Raw genomic sequence first — 19,392 nt, forward strand, 5'->3', positions numbered from 1 at the left:
CCAATCTTACTAAACCTCTAATGAGCGATATGACAGGACTCTTCACTACCTTCAGAAACTCTTACATAAGATTTTTAGCAGAAAAGGCATGTGGTGTGCAGATACATAGATCTTTAACAGTGCGAGTACAATTAGAAAAGCCTGTTAAAATGACATAGGAGAATCTCAGTTCAATATATGGAGCACTGACTATAAAAGTGATACTGAATTCATACAAGACATTGGATCGGCCACAGTAGGGAGCATCACGTGCATTCTGGGAACCACATTACAGGAATAATATTTGAATCATTGAGAGAGGGCAGCGAAGAGCAAGGGGCGAGAGGTTCGAGTTAGGAAGAAAGGTTCAAAAAACTTCCTCACCAGAACAGGGAAGAGTAATGGAGAACCCGAGCGGTTATGGAGGGTTGAGAGAGGTAGAGTGTGAAATATTGCTTCCACTGGTTTGCAGTAATTTAGGGTTTTATATATTTCGGGTCCTGGGCCTCTAGTTGAGCTGGGGAGCCGGAAGGGGAAAAAATCTCAGAATAATCATCTCTCTGCAGTTAATAAATTTATATGATACTTAGGGCTGGCTTGGCTCAGTGGTAGCACGTCTGGCTTTGGGTTAGAGGCCATGGGTTCCAGCCAATGCGCCCCCCCAATTTTTTTTGGGTGCGTGGCCCATTCATAGTTTTGCACCTGTGTGAAATTTAACATTGGGAAAGCCAATCCCGGCCTGCGCAGGACTGGCAGACAGCTGTGCGGCTTAGAGGGAACGCTGGTTCCAGCCCTGCTGCAGGATTTAAGCACATAATCTAGGCTGACATTTCAGTGCAGTACTGACGGAGTGCTGCTTTGCCTGAGGTGCTGACTTTTGGACGAGACGTTAAACCGAGGTCCCGTCTACTCTCTCAGGTGCATATAAAAGATCCCATGGCACTATTTGAAGAGCAGGGGAAGTCTCCCAGTGTCGCAGCCAATGTTTATCCCTCAACCAACACCACCAAAACAAATGAACTGGTCATTCATCTCAATCTTTGTGGGACCATGCTGCGCACAAATTGGCTGCTGCATTTGCCTACACTCTAACAGTGACTGCACTTCACTGACTGTAAAGTGCTTTGGGACGTCCTGGCGACGGGAAAGGGGATCTAGAAATACAAGTTCTTCCTTTCATTATAAAAATAGGTGGCTTACACCATTTGTTACTCGGTATTTTTAGCAGAGACAGCTAGGAGGTGACTTTTGAGGCTCACAGTCACAAGGGTAAAATAAGCCAATAAGTTGGTAGTTTGGGTCATGCCAGGGAGGGAGAACAGATAGAGACTACAAATTGAAGACAGTAATTAGTTCTCATTTTAGTTTACAATTTCTATATTTAAGAAAAAAATAAGACAGTCAAATCATTTCCGTTTAACTATCAAAGGGGTGAATATTTTTTACCGTGTAGCCGGTACAATATTTTCCTCTTCACTCTGAGTAAGACAGAACATCTTCACTGGAGTCTGTGGTTGCTTTAAATCATAAAACCTATGGTGAGAGAATGGTTAGAGAACAAATAAATATCTACTTCAGCTGCACGATCTTTTAATGTATTGTTTCTCATCTATGGCGAAGATGTTCGTGTTGAGCAACAAAACTTTCCATTTCAGAGGCCCATTGTCAAGATTAAACTCTCTGATCATTGTAGAATGGTTAGCGGAGAGTAAACTTCCCCTCTACCCAACACTGTGCTTCTGTCTCAAGCTCAGGAGAGCACCACCTGCTGTAGCAGGGAGAGATTTTTTCCATTACACCAACTTAAAATGAAAAACTGGTGCAGTTTTATGCTGTAGGCCCATGCCCACTAGCCAGGGCACTGGCAAATGAATGGACGCACAGGATCCTTATAGCCACAGACTTTCATCTAATCAGTCTGACCTGGATTTGCAATGAAATTTCAAACTGTCTGTGAAGAAGGGGAAAAAAGTGGAGCGCTGCTAAATAACAAACACCTCATTCCTAAAAGATGGAGTGAAGATCTTCCTTTGATGGTTGGTAAAGGTTTTATATTATGTGGGTTTAGGCTTCCTGCACCTGAAGTACAGTCAGATGGCTCAGTGAATTAATGCAGGAGTAGCCTTTCTACAGAACATCAGCCTGAAGCAATGCAACTTTCAGAATAAGCAGGTTATCTAGCGATCGCAGATACTGTACATCACCTCATAGTATTGTCAGAGGTCAACACGACAACATGTGGCTCCTCGGTTTCACTGGGGTACCAAGCAGCATGCCTCAGTGTCAGCAACGTCGAACTAGTAAAGAATCTTTCTGCTATCGGAACCGTTCTGCAAATCCAAAAATAAAATCAGCTTAGCGTCCACAATATTTTGTCCTTTGTAACAAACCATGATTAAACAGAATATAAATATCTTACAGTTTTAATGAGCATTGTTGTCTCTCTCTCTCTCTCAGCACAGTGAACTGAACCCGCAAACTGATAGACTGGAAAGTATTTCAAGCAGTCACGACATTGTCTTTATTCAGATAAAGCCACAAACTGAAGCTTGAGCAGGATAGGATACTATTTAAACTTTTCAGAGCGACATCTTTGAAAATATTTGAGCCTGTTGATAGTCTGGATTGACACCATACTTATACATTTCATCAAGTATATTTGATGGAGGTGGCATGACCAGCTTTTAATTATTGCACCCATTTAATTAAGACTTAAAATTCAATTTTAAAAAGTACAGTGTAAACAGAATACAACAGAGATCCAAAGATTGATTTCATTATGAACTTTTAGGACAGCCCACTTGTGTACTGTACAACAGGATCCAGGACAAGAAAACAGGTTCCACTCACATCTGGTAAAATGATTTTAGAATTCGCAATTAACCACACAGGTGATTTTTTTTCTTCAACTGTATAAATTAAAAACTATCTAGTTAAAATAAGTCTACAGGTACAGGCCAAAATATGTAAATATGGTACGTATATAAAACTTAGACCATTCAGGAGTGTCCAGACTGTTTACCATTTCTCATATCTGAATACATTCATAGAATCACAGAAACCCCACAGTGCAGGTAGAGGCCATTTCGGCCCATCGAGCCTGCACCGACACATATCCCACCCGATCCCTGTAACCCCTACACCAACACATATCCCACCCTATCCCCGTAACCCCACGTATTTAATCCCCCTAACACTAAGGGTCAATTTATCATAGCTAATCAACCTAACCCGCACATCTTTGGACTGTGGGAGGAAACCGGAGCACCCGGAGGAAACCCACGCAAACACGGGGAGAATGTGCAAACTCCACACAGACAGTCGCCCGAGGCCGGATTTAAACCCGGGTCCCTGGCGCTGTGAGGCAACAGTGCTAACCACTATGCCACCGTGCCGCCCCTGTTAGAATTTTATAAGTCTCATTCTTCTAAACTCTAGCAGATATAAGCCCAGTCGACCCAATCTCTCCTCATACGTCATTCCTGCCATCCCAGGTATCAGTCTGGTGAATCTTCGCTGCACTTTCTCCATGGCAAGAATATCCTTCCTCAGATAAGGCGACCAAAACTGCACACAATACTCAAGGTGTGGTCTCACCAAGGCCCTGTACAACTGTAGCAGGACATCCTTGCTCCTGTATTCGAATCCTCTCGCTATGAAGGCCAACATACCATTTGCCTTCTTAACCGCCTGCTGCACCTGCATGCTTACCTTCAGCGACTGGTGCACAAGGACACCCAGGTCTCGTTGCACTACCCCTTTTCCCAATCTACTGCCGTTCAGATAATAATGTCTTCCTGTTTTTGCCACTAAAGTGGATAACCTCGCATTTATCCACATTATACCGCATCTGCCATGCTTCTGCCCAATCACCCAACCTGTCCAAATCATCCTGGAGTTTCTCGGCATCCTCCTCACAGCACACACGCCCACCCAGCTTTGTGTCGTCTGCAAACTTGGAGATATTACATCTAGTTCCCTCGTCTAGATCATTAATATATATTGTGAATAGCTGGGGTCCTCGGACCGATCCCTGCGGTACCCTACTAGTCACTGCATGCCACTCGGAAAAAGACCCGTTTATTCCAACTCTTTGCTTCCTGTCTGCCAACCAGTTCTCTATCCAAGTCAGTACCTTGCCCCCAATCCCATGTGCATTATCGGCCTGAAACGTTAACTCTGTTGCTCTCTCCACAGATGCTGCCTGACCCGGAATATTTTCAGCATCTTCTGTTTTTATTTCAGATTTTCAGCATCTCCTGTATTTTGCTTTTGCATATAAAGCCAACGTTGTTCACAAGTTGTGCTCTTGATATTCTCTCTATTCCTCACAGAACCGTTCGAATACTTCAGCAGAGTATAAAATTCTGCATTCAATTATTTTCCATAACGTGGTGGACCATCATGAACGCCGAATGCCTTTATTTGAAGTGGTGCACTTCTTCAAAAAGGAGCCAAAATAGAATAATGAAGGAATCATCGAGACTCACAGACAATTGATCTTGGCTTTTCCACCCTCAAACTCAGACCTCTTGCCCCATCGCTGTGGCAGCTCCAACACCATCAGTCCTTTAGTTCCAATCAGTAGCACATGATGCTGCGCTGGACTGAGCAGAACTTCATTAACTTCAAACAAGGGTGGGTTTATACATAATAATGTCTGCAGGCGAACAAAAGAAACAATTAATTGATGTGAAGCCAGTGCATTTATGTAGCACTGTATGTCGCTTGGAAACATCTTGAAGGACTTAATAAACAACAAATTTGGCAAGTGAAGTCTCGAATGGCACAGAAAGCGCTACCCCCAATGCCAGAACAATACTGTACTATCAGGACATTTCTATTTTCCCACAGGAGCCACTTTAAATTATGGGCAGTTTGCACTGTGGCCTCTCGAACTCTGGGAAGTGGGTTAAAACTGTTCAAATTTATTTCACCACGAACACTTACGACCAGACAGAAGGGGCTTTTGCCCCAAACTGATGTGTTCAGATCTCAGTCCTAAGAATCATCTCACCAGTGATAATTATTTGGTTTTAAATACTGATTAGAATCAGCTCCAGAACTGCCCTCCCTTTGAAGTTGAAGAATGCAGGGAACAATATATTAAACATCTTTATTGCAGAGCACAAGTTTACTTAATCATAAACCGAGATTTTAATCCTGGCAAAAATCCTGTGACAATACTGCTTTGCAGAATTACTTAGATATCAACACATGTTCACTGTCCACCCATCCATATATGCACATATGTAAGAAAGGAGTGAAGACAAACATAGCAAAATAATAGGGAGTGTGGTCTCTACAAAACATGGCACTGGCTACTAATGATTTTGCTACGCTTTCCATTTCACTTTTAATATTTTTTTACCACAATCAACCCGTTATTTTTCTGCAAAAATCAACTACGAGAAATCCAGAGCAAAGGGATTGGGGTAGAAAGAAAGAAAAAGAACGAACGACTATAGCGTCTTTCATGACCGCAGGACGTCCCAAAGCCCTTTACAGCCAATCAAGTACTTTTTGCAGTGTTGTAATGTAGGAAACACGGTAGTTAAAATTGGGCACAGCAAGCTTCCACAAACAGGAATGTGATTAATGTTTTAGTGATGTTGATTGAGGGATAAATATTGGCTGGGGCACCGGGGGAGAACACCCCTGCTCTTCTTCAAATAGTGCATGGGATCTTTTACATCCACCCGAGAGCAGACGAGGGCTTGGTTTAAGTCTCATCTGAAAGACGGCACCTCCAACAGTGCAACACTCCTTCAGCACTGCACCAGAGAGTCTGCCTGGATTGTTGTGCTCAAGTCTCGGGAGTGGGGCTTGAACTCACGACCTTCTGGCTGAGAGGTGAATGGACACTGTTAAAAACTAAAAGTTAGTACACACATGGCCTATATCTCCAAGACATTTGATTACAATGGGAAATTATGCTTGGGCCTTGGTCAGACCCCCATCTACAGTATTGCGTTCAGTTTTGGGAAGGAAGGATATATTGGTATTGGAGGGGCTGCAGCGCAGATTCTCCGAATACCGGGGTTTAAAGGGTTAAATGAAGACTGGTTATAGAAACATAGAAGATAGGAGCAGGAGTAGGCCATTCGGCCCCTCGAGCCTGCTCCACCATTCAATGAGATCATGGCTGATCATCCAAATTCAGTACCCTGTCCCTGCCTTCTCTCCATATCCCTTGATCCCTTTAGCCTTAAGAAATATATCTAACTCCTTCTTGAATATATTTAACTAGCTGAAGTGCCCGGCGGTGCCGAGGCTTTTTCGAGGGCCTTTTGTTGTTGGAAGAGAGAGAGAGAGCGACTGGGGGGAAGAGAGAGCGCGGCTGGGGGGGAAGAGAGAGAGCGACTGGGGGGGAAGAGAGAGAGCGACTGGGGGGAAGAGAGAGCGCGACTGGGGGGAAGAGAGAGAGCGACTGGGGGGGAAGAGAGAGAGGGGAGGGGTGGGGGAAGAGAGGGAGGGAAGGGGAGGGGGGAGGGAGGGGAAGGGAGGGCGGGGGAGGGGGAGGGGGGGAAGGGAGGGCGGGGGGAGGGGAGGGGGGAAGGAAGGGAGGGAGGGGGGGAAGGGAGGGGAGGGCAGGGGAGGGGAAGGGAGGGCGGGGGGGAGGGGAAGGGAGGGCGGGGGGGGAGGGGGAGGGAGGGAGGGATGGAGGGCGGAGGGGAGGGAGGGCGGCGGGCGCCCCCCCCCCCCCCCCGAGGGTCGCGCCCCCCACCCCCCCGGAGGTGAAGACCGCCGATTGCGCGCGCAGCAGGAGCTGAGACGCGGCGTCTCTCTCGGCCGGCGGGCCTGGTTGCCAGGGCAACCGTGACGCTGACCAAGCCAGAGAGAGAGAGACGCCGCGTCTCAGCTGCTCCTGCTGCGCGCGCGGCCCCCCCCCCCCCCCCCCGGAGGTGAAGACCGCCGATTGCGCCCGTTGCCAGGGTAACGCTGGACGCTCAGCAAGCCCCGGCAGAGAGAGACGTCTCAGCTCCTGCTGCGCGCGCACCCAAGCGGCGCTGGGCTGAGGCTCGGCCCTCCAGCCTTCGAGTGGGGCCGGGAGGTGCCTAGCTCGGGCGTGGGTGCGGAGGAGACGCCGAGGCTTCTAGGCCTACCTGGAAAAACGGGGAAAGGTAGGAAAATTAATGAGATTAGATAAGTTAATTACTTTCTAAATCATTTTTTTAAAAAACAATGTGTTTTAAAAGCAACGTTTTTTTTTAAGACGCAGAAAGCGGGAAAAAGGAAAAGTTTGGAATCAAGATGGCGGCGACTCACCTCGGTTCAGAACGATAAAGCCCGGCCACACGCGCACCGATTGGCCCGGCGGCACACGCCAGCAACCCGGCGTACGATTGGTCGAGCTCGAGGTCACTCTGTCGCTAATGAGCGGATAATGAGATGCTAATGAGCGGAATGTTGAAGGTTTTTGGGATACCGCGGGCGCAATTTTAGCCCGGCCGAAACGTAAATACGCTTAAAACCGTCTCGGAAGCGTAAGCTTTCTTTGGAGGTAACGCGCGCATAGGTACGCCCTGTAACTTTCGAGTGCATACCCGCAACGCACACGCGATGACAGACAGATAGACAGATAGAAAGACAGAATGACAGAAGTACCGATTTATATATATAGATGAATTGGCCTCCACTGCCTTCTATGGTAGAGAATTCCACAGGTTCACCACTCTCTGGGTGAAGAAATTCCTCCTCATCTCTGTCCTAAATGGTTTACCCCTTATCCTTAGACTGTGACCCCTGGTTCTGGACTCCCCGGCCATCAGGAACATCCTTCCTGCATCTAGTCTGTCTAGTCCTGCTAGAATGTTGTAAGTTTCAATGAGATCCCCTCTCATTCTTCTAAACTCCAGCGAGTACAAGCCCAATCGACCCAATCTCTCCTCATACGTCATTCCTGCCATCCCAGGTATCAGTCTGGTGAATCTTCGCTGCACTCCCTCCATGGCAAGAACATCCGTCCTCAGATAAGGCGACCAAAACTGCACACAATACTCAAGATGTGGGCTCACCAAGGCCCTGTACAACTGCAGCAAGACATCCTTGTTCCTGTACTCGGACCCTCTCGCTACGAAGGCCAACATACCATTTGCCTTCTTAACCGCCTGATGCACCTGCATGCTTACCTTCAGCGACTGGTGCACAAGGACACCGAGGTCTCGTTGCACTTCCCCTTCTCCCAATCTATTGCCGTTCAGATAATAATCTGCCTTCCTGTTTTTGACACCAAAGTGGATAACCTCGCATTTATCCACATTATACTGCATCTGCCCAATCACCCAACCTGTCCAAATCATACTGGAGTTTCTTGGCATCCTCCTCACAGCACACACGCCCACCCAGCTTTGTGTCATCTGCAAACTTGGAGATATTACATCTAGTTCCCTCGTTTAGATCATTAATATATATTGTGAATAGCTGGGGTCCTAGGACCGATCCCTGCGGTACCCCACTAGTCACTGCCTGCCACTCGGGAAAAAGACCCGTTTATTCCAATTCTTTGCTTCCTGTCTGCCAACCAGTTCTCTATCCAAGTCAGTACCTTGCCCCCAATCCCATGTGCCTTAACTTTACACGCTAATCTCTTATGCAGGACTTTATCGAAAGCCTTCTGAAAGTCCAAATACACCACATCCACTGGTTCTCCCTTATCTATTCTACCAGTTACATCCTCAAAAAATTCCAGCAGATTAGTCAAGCACGATTTACCTTTTGTAAATCCATGTTGACTTTGTCCGATCCTGTCACTGTGTTTTCCAAGTGCTCTGCTATTACATCTTTTATAATGGACACTAGCATTTTCCCCACTACTGATGTCAGGCTTACCGGTCTGTAATTCCCCGTTTTCTCTCTACCACCTTTTTTGAATAGTGGGGTAACATTAGCTAACCTCCAATCCATGGGAACTGTTCCAGAGTCTATCGAATTTTGGAAGATGGCCAGCAATGCATCTACTATTTTTAGGGCCACTTCCTTAAGTACCCTAGGATGTAGATTATCAGGCCCTGGGGATTTATCGGCCTTCAATCCCGTCAATTTCCCTAACACCATTTCCCTACAAACACTGATTTCTTTCAGTTCCTCCCTCTCATTAGACCCTATGTTCCCAGACATCTCTGGGAAGTTATTTTTGTCCTCCTTTGTGAAGACAGAACCAAAGTATGTATGTAATTGGTCATCATAAATTCCCCTGATTCTGACTGCAAGGGACCTACGCTTGACTTCACCAATCTTTTTCTCTTCACATATCTATAAAAGCTTTGAGTCAGTTTTTATGTTCCCTGCAAGCTTACTCTCATACTCTATTTTCCCCCTCTTAATTAATCCCTTTGTCCTCCTTTGCTGAATCCTAAACTGCTCCGAATCCTCAGGCTTACTGCTTTTTCTGGCCAATTTATATGTCCTCTCCTTGGATCTTATGCTATCCCTAATTTCCCTTGTAAGTCACGGTTGAGTCACCTTTTTTGATTTATTTTTATGCCAAACAGGGATGAACAAATTCTGTAGTTCATCCATGTGATCTCTGAATGTTTGCCATTGCCTATCCACCGTCAACCCTTTGAGTAACATTCCCCAATCAATCCTACGCAACTCATGCCTCATACCATCGTAGTTTCCTTTATTTAAATTCAGGACCCTAGTCTCTGAGTCAACTACTTCACTCTCCATTTTAATGAAGAATTCTGTCATATTATGATCGCTCTGACCCAAGGGGCCTCGCACAAGATTGCTAATTAATCCTTTCTCATTACAGAATACCAGTCTAAGATGGCCTGATCTCTGGTTGGTTCCTCGACATATTGGTCCAGGAAACCATCCCGTATACTCTCTAGGAATTCCTCCTCCACAGTATTGTTACTAATTTGGTTAGCCCAATCTATATGTAGATTAAAGTCACCCATGATAACTGCTGTGCCCTTATTGCACGCTTCTCTAATTTCCCATTTAATGCCATCCCCAACCTCAGCATTACTGTTTGGAGGTCTGTATATAACTCCCACGAACGTTTTCTGCCCCTTGGTATTGCTCAGTTCTACCCATACAGATTCCACATCATCAGAGCTTTCAATTGTGTTAATCCCCTCTTTAACCAGCAATGCTACCCCACCTCCTTTTCCTTGCATGAACTTCAATTGTATTTCCTTGAGTTTAGAAGGTTGAGGGGGGTGAAAGCTGTTGAAGCTGGGGGTCAATTGGAGCTTTCAAAACTGAGATTAATAGATTCTTGTTAGGTAACGGTATCAAGGGATGTGGCGCAAGAGCGGGTAAATGGAGTTATGATACAGATCAACCATGATCTGATTGAATGGCGTAACAGGCTCGAGGGGCTGAATGACCTCCTCCTGTCCCTCTCCAACGAGCGGCCCTCTCCTCCTTCCAGTCCAGTCCAGTCCAGTCTCCTACCCCCCAGGCCAGCCTCCCAGCCCCTGGAGCCGCGGGCTGCGGCCGGTACCTGTTGCGAGCTGAGGCCGGCGTTGAGGTTCTTGAGGTTGGTGCTGTGAAACACGCTGTCTGCACCGTCCCAGAAGAAGATGTCGCCGTCCAGGCAGAAGAGGAGATTCTTGGCCGGCTCGTCGGGCCGCCGCTGGACCCTCCGGAGCCGCTCGAAGAGCGGGTGATTGAGGAGCTGGCCCCACCAACGCTCGCACACCGCCGCCATCTTCCCCAGGCTGAGCCCGCCCGCCTGGCAGCGCGTCACTGTCCCCGCCACCCAATGGGGGGCCGAGCCCGCCGCCCCGGCAGCGCGTCACTATCCCCGCCAGCCAATGGGGGGCCGAGCCCACCCGGCCCGGCAGTGCGTCACTATCCCGCCAGCCAATGGGGAGCCGACCAGCGCGTCACTATCCCCGCCAGCCAATGGGGAGCCGACCAGCGCGTCACTATCCCCGCCAGCCAATGGGGAGCCGACCAGCGCGTCGCTATCCCTGCCAGCCAATGGGGAGCCGACCAGCGCGTCACTATCCCCGCCAGCCAATGGGAGGCCGACCAACGCGTCACTATCCCCGCCAGCCAATGGAGGGCCGAGCAGCGCGCCTGGGCACTGCCCGAGTGGCGGGCAGCGGGAAATGGCGGCGCTCCGGGAGCGGGGCCTCGGCGACAGGATGGAGGCGGACTCCGGGCACAGAGCGCTGTACAAGAGCAGTACTGCCCCCTGGAAAGAGACCTACAGGAAGGTGAGCGGCCGGCCCGGCGCCGCGGGGTATCGGCCGCTGCTGCCCTGAGCTTTCGCTTGTTAAATTAATAGAAGGTGGCGGCCGAGCTTGGCCTGTGGCCGCTGGAGGGAGAGGCCGAGGCCTCGGCCTCGGGCTGTGCACACACGGCTCTGGCCGGAGTCCCTGTCGGCTGGTGCAAGGAGGAATTCCTTTGACAGAATCTCTGCTGGATGGTGTTTGCACCAAAGGCAGAGAAGCTCGGTACTCCGACATTTATTTATAACTTCAAATTAATTCTCTCGCCAATATAGGTACAGGTCGGAAATGGCAATGCCGGAGTTCTCGGCTCTGAGTCACAAGGTCATAGAATCAGAGAAAGTTACAGCACGGAAGGAGGCCATTCAGCCCCATCGTGGCCGCGCCGACCAACAAAGAGCTCTCCCGCCTAATCCCATTTCCCAGCTCTTGGTCCGTAGCCCTGTAGGTTACAACATCCCAAGTGCACATCCAAGTACTTTTTAAATGTGGTTCGGGTTCCTGCCTCTACCACCCTTTCAGGCAGTGAGTTCCAGACCCCCACAACCCTCTGGGTGAAGACATTTCCCTTCAAATCCCCTCTAAACCTTCCACCAATTACTTTAAATCTGTGCCCCCTGGTTTTTGGCCCCTCTGCTAAGGGAAATAGGTCCTTTCTATCCACTTTATCTATGCCCCTCATAATTTTATACACCTCAATATGGTCTCCCCTCAGCCTCCTCTGTTCCAAGGAAAACAAACCCAGCCTATCCAATCTTTCCTCAGAGCTAAGATTCTCTACTCCTGGCAATATCCTTGTAAATCTCCTCTGTACCCTCTCCAGTGCAATCACATCTTTCCTGTAATGTGGTGACCAGAACTGCACGCAGTACTCTAGCTGAGGCCTAACTAGTGTTTTATACAGTTGAAGCATTACCCCCCTGCTCTTGTATTCTATGCCACGGCTAATAAAGGCAAGCGTTCCGTATGCCGCCTTAACCACCTTATCTACATGGCCTGCTACCTTCAGGGATCTGTGGACATGCACTCCAAGGTCCCTTTGTTCTTCTACACTACTCAGTGTCCTACCATTTAATGTGTATTCCCTTTCCTTGTTAACCCTCCCCAAATGCATTACCCCAGATTGAATTCCATTTGTCACTGTTCTGCCCACCTGACCAATTTATTGATATCTTCCTGCAGTCTACAGCTTCCTTCTTCAGTATCAACCACACAGCCAATTTTAGTATCATCTGCAAACTTCTTAATCATACCCCCTGTATTCAAGTCTAGATCATTGATATATACCACAAAAAGCAAGGGACCTAGCACTGAGCCCTGCGGAACCCCACTGGAAACAGCCTTCCAGTCACACAAACACCCATCAACCATTACTCTCTGCTTCCTGCCGTCGAGCCAGTTTTGAATCCAACTTGACACTTTGCCCTGGATCCCATGGGCTTTTAACTTTGTGACCAGTCTGCCATGTGGAACATTATCAAAAGCCTTGCTAAAGTCCATATACACTACATCAAGCACACTACCCTCCTTGTTACCTCCTCAAAAAATTCAATCAAGTTTGTCAGACATGACCTTCCCTTCACAAATCCATGCTGACTATCCTTGATTAGTCCGTGTCTTTCTAACTGAAGATTTATCCTGTCCTTCAGAATTCTTTCCAATAATTTTCCCACCACCGAGGTTAGGCTGACTGGCCTGTAATTACTCGGTCTATCCTTTACTCCCTTTTTAAACAAGGGTGCCACATTACCAGTCCTCCGGCACCACACATGAAGCCAGACAGGATTGGAAAATGATGGTCAGGATTTCCAAAAAGCATTTGATATTGAGGGTAGTACATCAGCATGGATTGAGGACTGGTTAACGAACAGATAACAGAGTGTTGGAATAAACGGGTCATTTTCAGGTTGGCAGGCTGCAACTAGTGGGGTGCCGCAAGGATCAGTGTTCGGGTCTCAGCTATTTACAATCTATATCAATGACTTAGATGGGGGGGACCAAGTGTAATGTATCCAAGTTTACTGACGATACAAAGCTAGGTGGGAAAGTAAGCTGTGAGGAGAACACAAAGTAATATAGACCGGTTAAGCGAGTGGGAAAAATGGTGACAGATGGAGTATAATGTGGAGAAATGTGAAGTTATCCACTTCGATTGGAAAAATAGAAAATCAGAGTATTTTTTTAAATGGTGAGAGATTGGGAAATGTTGGTGCTCAGAGGGACCTGGGTGTCCTTGTACACAAATCACTGAAAGTTAACACGCAGGTACAGCAAGCAATTAGGAAAGCAAATGGTATGTTGGCCTTTATTACAAGAAGATTTGAGTAAAGATGTCTTACTGCAATTATATAGGGCCCTGGAGTTTTGTGTACAGTTTTGGTCTCCTTACCTAAGGAAGGATATACTTGCCACAGAGGGAGTGCAACGAAGGTTCACCAGACTGATTCCTGGGACGGGGGGACTGTCCCATGAGGAGAGATGGAGTAGACTCGGCCTACATTCTCTAGAGTTTAGAAGAATGAGAGGTGATCTCATTGAAGCATACAAAATTCTTACCGGGCTTGACGGGGTAGATGCAGGGAGGAGGTTTCCCGATGGCTGGGGAGTCTAGAACCAGGGTCACAGTCTCAGGATAAGGGGTCGGCCATTTAGGACTGAGATGAGGAGAAATTTCTTCACTCAGAGGGTGGTGAATCTTTGGAATTCTCTACCCCAGAGGCTGTGGAGGCTCAGTCATTGGGTATATTCAAGGCTGAGATAGATTTTAGGCATAAGGTGATAGTGCAGGAAAGTGGAGTTGATGTAGAGGATCAGCCATGATATTGAATGGCGGCGCAGGCTCGAGGGGCCGTGTGGCCGACTCCTGCTTCTATTTCTTATGTTCTTGTGTTTTTTGTCCTCGACTGTTGTCGCCTCCCAAATCCATGTCCATCTTTTCTGCAACTACATGTTTGATCATCTTCCATTAGGTTTCCACGCCTGTCCCAGCACTGAAATGGCCCTAATCAAAGTCACATTACATCCTCTAACAAATGGTGCTAGGTTCCACATGTACGCTGATGACACCCAGTTCTACCTCACTCGACCCCTCCACCGCCTGTGTTGTCAGGATGCTTGGCCAACATTCAGTCCTGGATGAGCCGGAATTTCCACCAGTTAAACATTGGGAAGACCAAAGCCATTGCCTTGAGCCTCTGCCGCAAACTCAGTTTCCTCGCCACTGACTCCATCCCCCTCACTGGCCACCGTCTCAGACTGAGCCAGAATGTTCGCAGCCGCTGAGCTTCCGAACCCATATCCTCTCCACTTTCAAAACCATTTGCAAACTTGGTAGTCAGCCCTCTGAGTTAACTCTTACAGTCTTCATTGGTCCTTCTGTTATTTGAACTAATTAATCCAGTGAGTCACTGAGCTAGGAATGTCCCAGGTTTGATTGCAGATCCGTACTAAGTTAGCTTCTCAATTGGGGCAGGGGTCGTGGAGGGGCAGGGGCCGTGGAGGAGCTGCGGTTGGGGGCAGGGGTCGGGGACGGGTCGGGGAGCTGCGGGCAGGGGTCGGGGAGGAGCTGCGGTCGGGGGCAGGGGACGGGTCGTGGAGGAGTTGCGGTTGGGGGCAGGGGTCGGGGAGGAGCTGCGGTCGGGGACGGGTCGGGGAGCTGCGGGCAAGGGTCGGGGAGGAGCTGCGGTCGGGGACGGGTCGGGAAGCTGCGGGCAGGGGTCGGGGAGGAGCTGCGGTCGGGGACGGGTCGGGGGGCAGGGGTCGGGGAGGAGCTGCAGTCGGGGACGGGTCGGGGAGGAGCTGCGGTCGGGGACGGGTCGGGGAGCTGCGGGCAGGGGTCGGGGAGGAGCTGCGGTCGGGGGCAGGGGACGGGTCAGGGAGCTGCGGGCAGGGGTCGGGGAGGAGCTGCGGTCGGGGACGGGTCGGGGAGGAGCTGCGGGCAGGGGTCGGGGAGGAGCTGCGGTCGGGGGCAGGGGATGGGTCGGGGAGCTGCGGGCAGGGGTCGGGGAGGAGCTGCGGTCGGGGAGGAGCTACGGTCGGGGACGGGTCGGGGAGCAGGGGTCGGGGACAGGTCGGGGAGGAGCTGCGGTCGGGGGCAGGGGACGGGTCGGGGAGCAGGGGTCGGGGACGGGTCGGGGAGCTGCGGGCAGGGGTCGGGGAGGAGCTGCGGTCGGGGACGGGTCGGGGAGCTGCGGGCAGGGGTCGGGGAGGAGCTGCGGTCGGGGGCAGGGGACGGGTCTGGGAGCTGGGGTCGGGGATGGGTCGGGGAGGAGCTGCGGTCGGGGACGGGTCGGGGAGCTGCGGGCAGGGGTCGGGGAGGAGCTGCGGTCGGGGGCAGGGGACGGGTCGGGGAGCAGGGGTCGGGGAGCTGCGGGCTGGGGTCGGGGAGGAGCTGGGGTCGGGGAGCTGCGGGCAGGGGTCGGGGAGGAGCTGGGGACGGGTCGGGGAGCGGGGGACGGGTCGGGGAGGAGCTGCAGTCGGGGGCGGGTCGGGGAGCTGCAGTTGTCCTCTAACTCTAGATGAGGGAGTCGGGAGAAAACAGCTTGGTTATCTGCTTTGATTGCTATGCAGCCATCCATGCTGGAAGTGCTCGTGTGAGTGTCGGGTGAGGATAGTATCAGGCTTAGCTGTCATACCACCTGTGGCCGAATAGCCTGCTGACACTCGCTGTCATAGAATTTTACAAACAGGCCATTCAACTCAACAGGTCTACGCTGGTGTTTATACTCCGCACGAGCCTCCTCCCACCCTACACCTCACCCTAATATATCCTTCTATTCCCTTCTCTCTTGTAATTGTCTAGCTTCCCCTTAAATGCATCTCTGCTATTCACCTCAGCTGCTCCATGTAGTAGCAAATTCCACATACTCACCACTCTGAGTAAAGAAGTTGCTCCTGAATTCTTTATTGGATTTAGTAGTGACTATCTTATATTTATGGCCCCTGGTTTTGGACACCCCACAGTGGAAACATCTTCTCTATGTCTACCCTTAAAAGACCTCGATCAGATCACCTCTGTCTTTTTTTGAGAGAGAATAGCCCCACTCTGTCCTGCTAGTTGTACCCGCTCAGTTCTGATATCATCCTTGTCAATCTTTTTTTGTACATTCCCCAGTGCTTCTCTATCCTTTCTGTAATATGGAGACCAGAACTGTGCACAGTGCTGTAAGGATCAAGGATCACATGAGTGATGATCCTATGGGTGAAGTATCAGAGGGTGGCCAGTGCCCATGGAACCGCGCCCAGCAAAGAGTCAACACCTGGGGAGGAGCAAGGAGGAAAATGTTCTTGTCCAGTGATCACTTGCTGCTAAACTCACAGAATCTGTGATATTCGTATAAAGCTTGGCTTCTAACTGATTCCTTATTGGAGCAGCGTTGCTAAGGAAAGTTCCCTTTTTAAGGCCCTGATGATTTGTCTTTCTTTAATGTTGAGTCCGAGTATTTACGCGCCTGACTTTGCCAGCTGTACTGTATCTGCTCAGCCGCAACATGTAAAGAGAAGAAACTGCATTTGGAGAGTACCTTTTCTCATCAAAAACCTCAACACATGATGCAATAAATTCCCTTTGAAGTGCAGTGACTATTATGCAGGGAACTGTGGCAGTAATTCTGTGCAAAGAATGCCCCCTAGCAGCAATGGGGTGAAAGGTCAGTTGCTGTTTATTTTTGGTGTTTGTTGAGGAATGTTGACCAGAACACTGGAGAATTGACCGCTCAGCTTCAAGCGGTGTCGTGGCGTGTTTAACCTCCACCAAAATCACGGAAACAGGCCATGCTTCATGCGCCAATCCAATCAGTGGCAGCTTTGAGGATATTTTTATCAGATCCATTCTAAGCTCCCTGGGAAGTTTTACAACATGCAAGTTGTTGTAGTCACATTTCAAAAAAGACTTGCAGGCATTGGTCTGGGTCCAGAGAAGAACTGATCTGAAGTGTAAAAGGGATTGAGTAGTGAGGAACGAAACTTGGGCTCCAATCCCAGGAGATAGGTGAGAGGACCTTGAGGCGTAAATAAGATTTTAAATGGTGTAGGTAAATCCAGAACATTGCATTAAAGTAAAAGGGTGAGTAGGACATTCTTTTAAATTTAGGAAAATATTAAACCAGTATTGCCAACCACGAGAGGGACGATTTCAGAGTGAAATAAAGCTTCACTCACGATGGAACGCCTAAATCTTGCATGAGCGGAAAAATCCGCGATTTGCCGTTCGGTGGGGTACGGCCTCTTCTCAGACTGTTGGAAATGGGAGCGGCCTCTGAGTGACTAGGGGATGGCAATGGGTCAATTATTGCAGCAGCAAAACTGAGGGGTGGGAGCGAGCGCCATTTTAAAATTAGCACGGGCAGCCCAGGCCTTTCGAGCCACCTCTGTGGGAGGGAGGATGGGCAGCCCAAAGATCACCCCTTGGCTCCACACCACAATACAGGAATTATGGAGCGGGGGCGGTTAGCCCGCGAAACTACCTGCATCCACTGCCACCTCCAGGAGCCGTCATAGAGTTATACAGTGCAGAAAGAGGCCCTTCAGCCCATCGTGTCTGCGCCGGCCATCAAACCCGCCCATTGAAGCGTGTTTGCCGTTGCCCGGTCAACCGGCTTGGTGACGGGGAGGGGTGCAGCAACAGGGTCTCCAGGCCACTGGAGACTGAAGGGGGGTGATGAGTTCAGCAAGCACCCTGCTCATCTCCCCCATTTCATTTGGAGGAGGGGAGTCCGGTCTTAATTGCAGCAGGTAGGGATCCAACTCTTATCAAGTGTGATGTGAATGTCTTGTGATTTATTGAGGCAGAATGACCTGGTGTATGCAGAGTCAGGGGCAGCAGTCACTGCAAACATGAGAGAATCTCATTCTCCACACAATTAAATATGTTCTCAGTGTTAAAACCTACAATTTCTTCAGATAATAGCCTACTGACTCTGCAAAATTCTACGTATGCATTTGGATTGTAGCCACTGCTGCGATATGGGTTTATATTTTTTTGCTTGTAGCACAAACAATGTTCCAATAAATTAACATCCGTTTTAACACCTACTTTCAATCTTTCCTGGTTTGTTGTGGTTTAATTACACAACAACAACTTGTATTTATATAGCGCCTTTAACATAGTAAAATGTCCCAAGGCGCCTCACAGGAGTGATTATCAAACAAAATTTGACACCGAGCCACATCAGGAGATAATAGGGCAGGTGTCCAAAAGCCCGGTCAAAGAGGAAGGTTTTAAGGAGTGTCTTAAAGGAGGAGAGAGGGGTTTAGGGAGGGAATTCCAGAGCTTGGGGAAAAAGGCAACTGAAGGCACAACCGCCAGTGGTGGAGTGATTAAAATCGGGAATGCGCAACAGGTCTGAACTGGAGGAGCGCAGAGATCTCGGAGGGTTGTAGGGCTGGAGGAGGTTATGTTCTGGAAAGAGTGACCGCCAAAAGCAGAGTGTGGCCGGCCTGTGAGTGATGTGACAGCGGAGCCACTGATCCTCCTGCTCCTATTCCTTACATCAGTAATCGGTTAGTGACGGCCGAATGTGCTTCCTGTCCGGGAGCAACGGTCGCGGAATACACTTCCTGTCCGGGAGCAAAGGTCACGGAATACACTTCCTGTCCGGGAGCAAAGGTCAGCGAGTGGGTGGGGAGGGAAAAGCAGCTCCTGATTTCTTACCAAATTTCATGATTTTTAAAAGTTTGTCTCCTGATTTATGAGACGGTGGGGTTGGTGTTGCTGTAACTCAGATAATTTAGGAAGACTTCCTTTGCTCAAAGTGCTTTGGGACATCCTGAGGTTGTGAAATGCGCTGTTTAAATGCAAGATCTTTCTTTAATTTTGAAACGTGGTGTAGTGAGCTGTGTAGAAATCTTTCCATTTACAGAATGTGTTAAAATAAGAATTTCCCAACTGTCTTTATAAATGTGGAGAGATTCATCAAATATTTGGAAATAACCGCTGGCCATGGCTCGCAGGAAGAGTGGCTGCTGCGGTAAAGTGCTGGGCCAGCCGAGGGACCAGAGCCCAGCCAGCATCCGTATCTTCCAAAGAAACACAGACTTGCATTTATGTAGCACCTTTTACGACCTCAGGCATCCCAAGAAGTGGGGTGGGGAGAGCTAGGGGCAAAGTTTCCAAGTATTCGCGACGTCATCTTTTCGGTACATATCACCAGCTGATGTTTTTTAAAAGAGTTTTCTGATTCTTAGTAGAATTACTATAAAATCCAGCACTTTTTTGCAC

General features: G+C 49.1%; 2 protein-coding genes across 3 annotated transcripts in view; one reads left to right on the forward strand and one right to left on the reverse strand.

Annotated features, from left to right (window-relative positions):
* nup88 (nucleoporin 88) overlaps positions 1-10,681 on the reverse strand; it is a 63,994-nt gene extending 53,313 nt beyond the window's left edge. For both annotated transcript variants that reach the window (XM_085964132.1, XM_085964131.1), the window contains exons 1-4: positions 10,439-10,681; positions 4,470-4,639; positions 2,184-2,309; positions 1,426-1,512 (exon numbers count right to left, since the gene is read on the reverse strand). In XM_085964132.1, the coding sequence (XP_085820258.1) occupies positions 1,426-1,512; positions 2,184-2,309; positions 4,470-4,639; positions 10,439-10,645 (590 nt within the window). In that variant the 5' untranslated portion in view covers positions 10,646-10,681. The remainder of the gene's footprint in view (positions 1-1,425; positions 1,513-2,183; positions 2,310-4,469; positions 4,640-10,438) is intronic.
* Positions 10,682-11,007: 326 nt separating this feature from the next.
* The window catches only part of rpain (RPA interacting protein), a 31,621-nt gene continuing 23,236 nt past the window's right edge, over positions 11,008-19,392 (forward strand). Inside the window, exon 1 of the mRNA XM_085964133.1 lies at positions 11,008-11,159. Coding sequence (XP_085820259.1) covers positions 11,052-11,159 — 108 coding nt within the window. The 5' untranslated portion in view covers positions 11,008-11,051. The remainder of the gene's footprint in view (positions 11,160-19,392) is intronic.

The sequence above is a fragment of the Somniosus microcephalus genome, chromosome 22, assembly GCF_052327205.1.
Source record: "Somniosus microcephalus isolate GS21.2 chromosome 22, FLI_Smic_1.0, whole genome shotgun sequence".
Taxonomy (NCBI): Eukaryota; Metazoa; Chordata; class Chondrichthyes; order Squaliformes; family Somniosidae; genus Somniosus; species Somniosus microcephalus.